Genomic DNA, 9,373 nt, shown 5'->3' with positions numbered 1-9,373 from the left:
TAGCCACGGCAGTGTCGCTGCGCTTGGCTTAGCGCCGAGACACTACCAGTGTCTCCAGATCAATTTTTTTTGATGATAGCGTAATACTAGCGAAAACCACCATGATGAGACGGACTATACGAGCTCTCTATATAAATACTTCATAATTTATTTCCTTCTTACAGTTTGTTCTATTCTCTCCAACATTCGTGTCTTTCGTCGTTTATACGTCACGCTCGTCGATCCTTTTGTTTTCTTTCCGTTTGTCATGTCATCGGTTCTCTGTCTGTCTCTTCGACGTTTTCAATGTCATTCATCAAACGTGCTGAATCGTAACAATTCGACGTCTGCGGAAGTGCGTACTTCCGGAGGAAACGTGTATTATATAGGGCGAGACGTACAATTATCCAACACCTTTGCAATACGAATTTTCGTCTGTACGCATGCAATTTACGGTATAGCGTTATATAGGAACGCCAAGTGTAAGATTCATAAAAGTCTTACGATAGTTACGATATCACAAAGGTCTTGTGACTTTGCGTTTCTCATTCTCTCATTCATTCGTTATTTGATAAAAGATCGTTTATAGCGCGATTACTCCGATGATTCAGCGACATTTCAACATTTCTCGCTTACGGTGTCAATAAAATATAACAACGATTCCGCACTCTTCCTGCTATAAAACAGTATATATCGCTTTTTTCCTTCCGTCTTTGTCTTCTTGCGTTCCAGCAAAGCTCTTTGAACTACGGATGGATTCTCCGTTCACATTCAAAGAAAAGTGCCCGTTGCACTTGGTGAAAAAGCATCGCGGCGATTTTCAGGAAATATCTTTGTCGCGGGGAGGAAAGAGCTCGGAGAGCGAGCTTGCAGAGAGAACTTTTGCGGTTGCAGGCGTCGCTTCGCTATATTGTGTAATGACGGCTGCTTCATTACGCGAGTGTGTTTGAGCGAAAGAAGTGCCCGTGTCTTTCATCTCGGTGAGACTCGATTAAAGGTTTTATTCTTTCAATAGAGATTGCACTTTAGAAAAAGCCAATCCTTAACTTTTAATTATTCGATACACTTCTACATCGAGTATCAGTTAGTATTTTATTCACTAATTTAATAAATTCTAAAAAAATAACTGATAAAATTTTAGCGATAAATAACGTAAATAGCGCAGGTCCACATATACGATCAAAATGATATTTTTTATTGGAAATTAATATTATATCATATTTTCCACTGTAAAATTATTCACGTGCATGGGAGATATAAGAATAGTATCCAAGGATAGAAATTATCTAGTATTTTGGGAATAATAATATCGCAAGGATTAATATCGGAGAAATCGAGAGACTACGTTTCTTAAAAGCAGAACCGATAAAAAGATGTCCACCCCCTGACCCTTTAATCGCTACAGCGAAGCGAAGTGAAAGGACGACGTATTTTACTTAGAGGACTTAAAGCGAGCTCGAGTCCAATCATCGAGCACCTTTTCACGGATCGTTCCCGAGATCGGAATCGAATGTCGATCTCTCGTCAACCGTCACGTGCTGTCCCAATAAGCTTTACTATTTTATTAGGAAGGGAAGTCATGCTATACACACATGTAACGAGAATAGGGCAAGTAGGACGGGAGAGGAAAGCGGTTAAAACGAAGGAAAAAGGGGGGAACAGGAAGAATAATACCACTCTCTCTCTCTCTCTCTCTCTCTCTCTCTCTCTCTCTCTCTCTCTCTCTCTCTCTCTCTCTCTCTCTCTCTCTCTCTCTCTCTCTCGCTTTCTTTCTTGTGTATTTCAACTTGCGGTACTAAAAGCTGTGGTTTCGCGCCGGAAAACCCGCACTTTTTGGCCCTGGGCCAAGAAGCCCGTATATATATATATGTGTGTGTGTATATATATATAGCAGATATACCACTCCAGATATCGTAACCCAGTAAACTCGAGCGTACGTTAAAACAATACGGCACACACGCAATGACACTGCCGGTCGCTCGCTTGGGAACGTGGTCACGCGCTGTAACGGATACATAGCGATAAAGGTATCTGCCACCTGCACATCTACAGATATCTAATCGACTTCCTACGCAATGCATAAAACTACATCAAACGGGCATGCTTTAAACTACACTGTTAAATATTAAAGGAAAACAATGGTGATCCAATTCTTTGAATTAAATAACATTTTATTATTTTCAACTTCCATATGTGTGTCAAAGTGTATATCAATCCATTTTAATAGTTAGTTTCAAAGTAAACATCATCCATATTAACGTATGCATTTAGTAAATGATGAATTAAATTTGAGTTAAATTTAATATACTTTTTTTTAGTTTAATCGTTTTAATCAAATTAATGATATATTGGGTAGGAACAGTGGCAATATACCGAAATGATAAAAATAACTCAAATTGAGTATAATTTTTGATGTTACAAATTTAACAGTGTATGCTATTTGAAAAGCGCAAAACAGTTAATATTTATGCTTTGCGAAGAAAAGGTTTTCTCTATAAAAAAAATTTTTTTTTCCAATTATTATTCATTACAGCTGTATTATAAGTGATTCAACCGAGAGATTAATGGATTATCTTCACATAAAAACGAAATATTAAGACGTATCGATTAGCTTTATTTGACGATGCATTCAGTCGATTACGCGACTCGCCAGAAAGAAAACGGAGTGCAGAAAATATCGATGTTAATGCAAGTAAATTAATGTTGACGTGAAAATATCTTCGGTTTCTCGAGGGCAGAAAAGCCGACGGAGATGGGTCGAAAAGGGAAGGGATACATCAGCGATTTAAGAAAAGTCAAAATCGTTTTATGGAGCAATCGGTTTCCATGCGGAATATGAGATTATACGACGCTATTTACGTGAGTGGAAATAAACGATCGTGGAATAGAAGGAGGTGGATGGTTATTGGTCTCAATCCATATCAGACGATGTCCGCTCCGTCGCCCCGCATACCATCCCATTCCCGGTTCACACTCGACAGGCATCTTCCGCGATTTTTTACACGTCGGTCGTGTGCGGTTTTACGAGCGACGCGTTCTTCGGTGAGGTGATCTAATTGGTGCATAAATTAGGGGGCTCGACAACGCTCGAACCGACTGACACTTACGACCGGGTGCCGTGCATCGTGCAGCCTTTCAAACTGCATCCGGTACCGTCCGAGTCTGCCTCGCTCCCAAACGGGAAACTCGCCGTACGATCAAGTGTATTATCCGAGAGTATTGTCCCGTGTTCGCTGAATCATTTCAGTTAAAACAAGACGGTGCAGTAATAAACTTTCAATCCGTTTCCTGCACGAAGAACTTGCCGCGTTGCATTATCTCAGTTGCTTAGTGACCCGTTTCAGTTAAAGTAAAATGACGTGACGAGATGGAGAAGAGGGAGATAAACTTTCGATTTATTTTACTCCTAGACGGGAAACTTGCTACAACGTTTCATCTCAGTTATTCAACGGCGGATTTAGTGGCGCGCAGATTAGAAACTATTGTACATTAATCTACATAAAGACAAAAATATGATAGGAATAGTTTGATTGATGAAACGTCCAGCATACATTTTCCGAAATAATGTAATACATTATATTAAATATTGCACGGTTCGATCCATTTATGTACTTTGCATTTACCTTTGTATTAACTTGTATACGACGGCGTTTGACGTGCGCCAGCATGCACTGACGCATCCCATCGAATTTACTATAAATCACTTCATTTACTCATGAATCATTTCAGCCTTACAAAATGAATTTGCATGTACAATAAATAATTTGTTAATTTACAAGTCAATCCAATTGATTTGAATTGATGAGCCGAACAAAAATTTAAGCATGTCTCGTTTGCCGTGCACGACGCGACCTGATTTTCTCATTCGCGCCAGTGATGTATTAGAGCTTATATACTAGACCTTCATTAGAGTCTGACCATGAGTGATTTTATCAAACCCTACGAGAGAAAAGTATATATTATAATTTCTCTTTGTGAATAAACTATGTCTATCTTATTCTTACTTATACTGTCTTACTATACGGAGGAAAATAGTTAGAGTAAAAAATACATATTTTCAGTGCAGGAAAAAAATTGAGATACATTCAATAGAAATATTTATTTAAAGAATACGTCTATAGAAATATTATTTTGCATAGTAAATATAAAAAAGGCAAATAGTATTAACTATTTACATTAACTTTTTTTAACTTTTACTTTAACTTAAAATAAAATATTTATTTACCTTTTGATATTTGATAATTAAACAAAATATTACTATTTTCCATTTCTTAATTGTATAAAAAAGGAAATAATAAAAGTAAAAATCAGTATATATTTTATAAATATACAGGATGTTAGACTTAGCATGATATTCATTAATGCTATTAACTTTAAATGAATATTTCAACTTTAAATAAATTTATTTTAATTTTTCTCCAACTCTGCTGTTTTACTTTATAATCTTAATTAATTTCATAGAGTGAAACATCTATGTTAAAATGAATATGTACAAGAAGAAATTGTATATATCTTTCTCTCTTGTAGGATCATGACAAAATCATTCATGGCTAGATTCTGATATAAGTCTTTAGACTAAAATTTAAGCTTTACATGAGGGTGACAAAAGGCCGGTATTTTTTAAAAGAATTCCTAAAAATGTATGTCAAGTTCTATTATAATAAATATCTATTTTGTATTATATATAGTATGTAATTTTGCAATATGTGTGTTATTATACCATTAATACAATAAAACTAAACAAACTGGAAACTTAAATTAAATAATTTATCAACACGCGGTCTGTACACGTATTTTGATATTTATAACTATAATATAATTAACCTTGCGATCATATACATAAAAGAATGTAAGAGACAAGAAGAAAACAAAATATAGAATTTGATTAATTTAGATTATATAAATAAAAGAGCAAAAAAGCCACACGCCGGATCTCATTAGCGAAAGCCATATATTTAAAAATTCACCAAGTTAACATATAAATAAACATAAACGTTTCGGCCAAAATGTGGCCGTTTTCGGTATGTAAAATAATTAAATAAGTAAAAAAACGAGGTCAATACAATTTTGAGTCAACATGATAAAATTAATTACAAAAATGAACGCAGATCATACAATAACAGATTTTTCTAGCAAGAGTTGAGTCGATGTCGATCGATTAATTCGTCAAGTTAATTCTCGTGTATTTGGTCTATATAAATTTACTCATTATTTTACTTATTTAATTATTTTACATATTGAAAACGTTTATGTTTATTTATATATTAACTTGATGAATTTTTAAATATATGACTTTCGCTAACGAGATCCATGTGGCTTTTTTGCTCTTTTATTTATATATTGTATATTTAAGACATGTTTAGTAAATTTAATAAATTTAATTGATTACTTTAGGTTATGTTACATTTGAAACTTGAATAAGCAACTATTTAATTGCATGGGGGCGACATGAGTCCTAATCCGGTCCTGCCTCGCGCGAGCAAATTCGTCGGTCAGTGCGATAAACGAGGAGGAATAAACCATCGGCGGACCATACACCCTCCATTCGCGTTTCGCCGTTCTATTTTCTACTGTAATAAAGATCGATATCCGTGCGCGATTTATTGGTCTCCGATGGCCCCCGGGCTGGCCTGGCGATCGCGCGATGGACGACACAAGCGTCATTTCGAAAGGATCTATAGCTCGCTCTCTATAGGACGATACCGACTCGTCCTATTAGCGATAACGACGACCGTATCGAAAATGCGTTCCCCCCTCGAGCGAAATCTCGAAGATATGTTTTTTATATAGAAAAATATCCCCGGTAGAAGGTCCTGTCCTGCATCGAATCATCCCGTTGCGTTGTCGCGAATCTTTGTAACCCGACGTTAACAGTTCAGTCTGACAAACATGTTCTCTAACAATTATTATTTTTAAAGAGATAAAGAGTTAAAAATACTGAAATAAGGTATGTGTAATTTAGTAGAAAATAAAAGTTTAGGATTTTTTAAGTATATTTTAACAGTGTGGTGCTTTTGCGTCGTGAAAATTTATGTCGCTGCAACTTTGGGTCGGCGCTCGCAAAGCGAAATGCTCTTTAACACCTGTCTTCGTGTAAATTGACATTTTGTTGATGTCTACACGGCCTGTCCGACAAAATGAGTGAATATTTCACGCCGCGTTGGTAGATCGAATGGAAAGTTACCGGTGCATCAAGTTACAGCACGAAGAGATCTCCCGGCTACCAGTAATGACCGCGAGTCATTGAAAAATTAACATTACGCAACGCGGATTGGCTCTTCATACTGATCGTGCGATATTGAGAAATTACGAAGCAAATCTACATAGAAACTATCTGATTATTTGCCATAAATAAAACTCGCAGAAAAAAAATTTTTTATCTTGAAGCTTAATGTCATAATTTTGCATAAACTTGTAAACATTTATAAAACATCAAATACTATAATCTATTTTAATTTTCTAATAATATAAAAGGAAAACATTGCCTTTTATTAAATTTCTTCGTTTAATTACACTTCTACTGGATATCCTTATTACATATCTTTTAGAGTTAGAGATTATTAGAGCATGAAGTCCCGTCGAAAAGAATCATCCCCGATTGTCACGAATCACCATGACGACTTTCACGTGAAATCCATGAAGCGGTTTAATATCCGAACACCCCGATACCTCCGTCATTCCTTTAGAGCTTATCTATTTCTGCGAGACGTCAAAGCTGCGACGACGACGGTCATCTTTCGCACGGCGACGGCAGAATGAAGCTTTTCACACTTGTGTCTGCCAACGAGAGAGACGAAATCCGATCGGGCTGACACATCTCACCGGCTGCGGAATTCTTTTGAGCGCGATCACGCATCACGCACGCTTTTCACGACCATTATATCACCGGTCAACGTCATTCGCTCGCTGTCCTTTGATGTTCTTCGCGGAATTTTAGCGTAGGAAAGAGTGCACACTGAAAAAAAAAGGCACGGGGAGGCGAAAAGTTTTCACAATTAACGTTGCGTAATCCGTCTCGCGAGTATACACGGTATATTTTGCGTGTATTTCCGCTCGTTACATTACGTACATATGTATAGCGTACACTGACTATTCTCAACTTCAAACTCTTGATGACGTGCATCACGACTATGCATCGTGCTAGTTTAGCAATTAAATCCTCTTAGCTTCCCAAGCTTCATTAAGTAATTAACTAATAATTGTTTTTGAAGAGTTATCAGTTTTAAGTATAATCCGAGAGGCCGGCGTTGTGGATACTTCTGCTCTTACATAATTCTTGGTTTCACCGCAAGAAAACAGTCTCGCGAAAAATTTCACGAGAGAGCCGGAGAGATGGAAATTCGGCGCCCCTATATATTATGCGAGCGATACTTTAGGAGTTTCCGTGGCGAGATGATGGCGACGAGGTCGACATCCGCCGCCGCGAACTAGAATACGGAAGGCAGGGGCAGGTCACGCCCCGGCGTTAATTATTAATTATTCCGGTCGATTCGGTTCCCGGCTAGGAAACGAAGTTATCTTCTTACCCGGCCGGCGCCAACGACGCCGCCATCGTCGTCTCCGTCTCCATCTCCGTCGCCCTCCAACGTCGCCGCTATCTTGTTCCCGTAGTAGACGAAAAGTCTTTACTCACGTAACAACGTGGCCGCGTCGCGAGAGATTCGGTATGCAAAGCGGCAGACACCTTCATCCGTCTATTATGTATGTACGCTATCGCGACCCATTTCCACGTCCTACGAATGCGAGTCGGAACGGCGCGGCGGTCGATAGACGTCAGTATTTATTTAAGAAAAATCTCAGTAGCGCTACTCTTCAATCACAAAAGCTTGGAAAATACATGATACGAGAAAATTCGAGGAATCTAGGGCACATCCCAGTAGATGAACTTTTCGTAAGAAATAATATTTCACGCTTTATACCCTGAATTTGCAGATAGACTTTTAATTCAATCACTTAACCTCTGTTTCCAATTACGGTTATTGGATTATTCATTTTATCATTATTAGTAATCGCGCGTGAAATTCATGTACTTTTTAGATTCATGAAATAATGAAAGAAATATAACTTTTCGTCGCAACGTCATAGCAAAGATCCTTGTTGCTGACAAGAATAATTCGGTCTCTCGAGAACGCAATTTCTCTCGCAATTTCTTTCGCAAGTCCGTCGTTCTCTCGGGTCTGGTTAGAAAAAAAGAAAATCCCGCGTGCCCAAGGGCCGACGGGTGAAAAAGAAAAGAAATAAGGAAAAAAATTTCAAGCATCGGCGAAGGGCATTGTCAGAATTCTAGCAAGTCGACGCGAGTACCTCTCACTCTCCCGGGATACTTCTTCTAAAAGCGCGATTCACCGGACGAGACTATTCGTACAAAAGGGAAGTGTATTGTACACCGAGAAGTCCAAGCTTATCCTGCACGGGTAGGTGAGTTTGCCTCGGGGTTGCGAGAGAATGAGGGTAAAAGTATACCCATGATGGTAGGAATACGAGACGAAGACAACGACGACGACATCTACGTCGAAGATGATAGTCCTTCGGAGAGACAGAGACAGGTGGAAAAGAAAAACGGTGTTTTTCGCGTCGCTAATCATGAAATTGTTACATGACTCGAGACATAGTAACGAATTGGCGTTTCAGTCTTGAGCTTAAGAGCAACGTAAACCAGAAAAGTTGTCTTAACTGGACGATATCTCGGACAGAGTTATCACAAACTCTTCATCCTGAAATTTTATAACTTTTCTCTGATTTCCAGACAAAGTTTTATGATTTTCCCTGAAGTATTTTCGATTTAGAAACCATTAAATATATTGTTAAAAATCAATTTAATATAGCAATGTAAATTACTGTTAATGTTTCTGACACTGCTTGCATTTTTAACTATTAAATTGGTAGTATTCCAAAACTGCGTAGGTGAACAAAGAAAAATATTTGGTTAAATTAACTGAAATTCTGATAGAGAAAATGAGCAATACAGAATTCTACAGTTAAGTCTAGAATTATAGCTAATAGATTTGACCAAGGAAATTTGGAATGTTGGTTAACTAGAATTTTGGATCGTTCATTTTCCAGAATTCCAGTTAATTCAACCAATCATTTTTTTGCGTGTGTGACGTATATTAAACTTTTTTAAAGTCGAGAATTTTAATTTTTCAGTAAATTTACAAATTTCCTTGGTTTTTCTCTGATTTCTCTAATCGTTTTCAATTTTCCCAACAATTCCCTGATTTCCAGTTTCGTGGCAACCCTGTCGGACCTACGGATTATAACGCGTTCTCGCGAGCAAACACGGCGTCTCATGCGAAGAGAAGGAAGACGGAAATTCGGACAGGACGAAAAAGACGGTATCCGCGGCAAAGAGTTCCAGATACTTAAGATGCCGTCGAAGACGCGGCGGCGTTCG

The 9,373-nt window shown here is 37.8% G+C and overlaps 2 protein-coding genes across 4 annotated transcripts in view; one reads left to right on the top strand and one right to left on the bottom strand.

Annotated features, from left to right (window-relative positions):
- The window catches only part of LOC108768841 (growth factor receptor-bound protein 14), a 349,214-nt gene that overhangs the window by 113,446 nt on the left and 226,395 nt on the right, over window positions 1–9,373 (bottom strand). The gene's annotated exons all lie outside the window — the stretch shown is intronic.
- LOC108768842 (uncharacterized) lies at window positions 7,552–9,367 on the top strand. 2 transcript variants are annotated; one of them, XM_018519478.1, is made up of 2 exons: window positions 7,552–7,870; window positions 9,205–9,367. In XM_018519478.1, exons 1-2 carry the CDS (start codon window positions 7,646–7,648, stop codon window positions 9,343–9,345), a joined length of 366 nt encoding a protein of 121 aa, XP_018374980.1. In that variant the 5' UTR covers window positions 7,552–7,645; the 3' UTR covers window positions 9,346–9,367. The 2 variants fall into 2 exon arrangements, 1 of the variants encoding a protein (XP_018374980.1); XR_001940510.1 differs by lacking the exon at window positions 7,552–7,870 and adding an exon at window positions 8,092–8,397.

The sequence above is a fragment of the Trachymyrmex cornetzi genome, unplaced genomic scaffold (assembly GCF_001594075.2).
Source record: "Trachymyrmex cornetzi isolate Tcor2-1 unplaced genomic scaffold, Tcor1.1 scaffold83, whole genome shotgun sequence".
In the NCBI taxonomy this organism is placed as follows: domain Eukaryota; kingdom Metazoa; phylum Arthropoda; class Insecta; order Hymenoptera; family Formicidae; genus Trachymyrmex; species Trachymyrmex cornetzi.
This window is presented reverse-complemented; position numbering and strand designations above follow the sequence as displayed.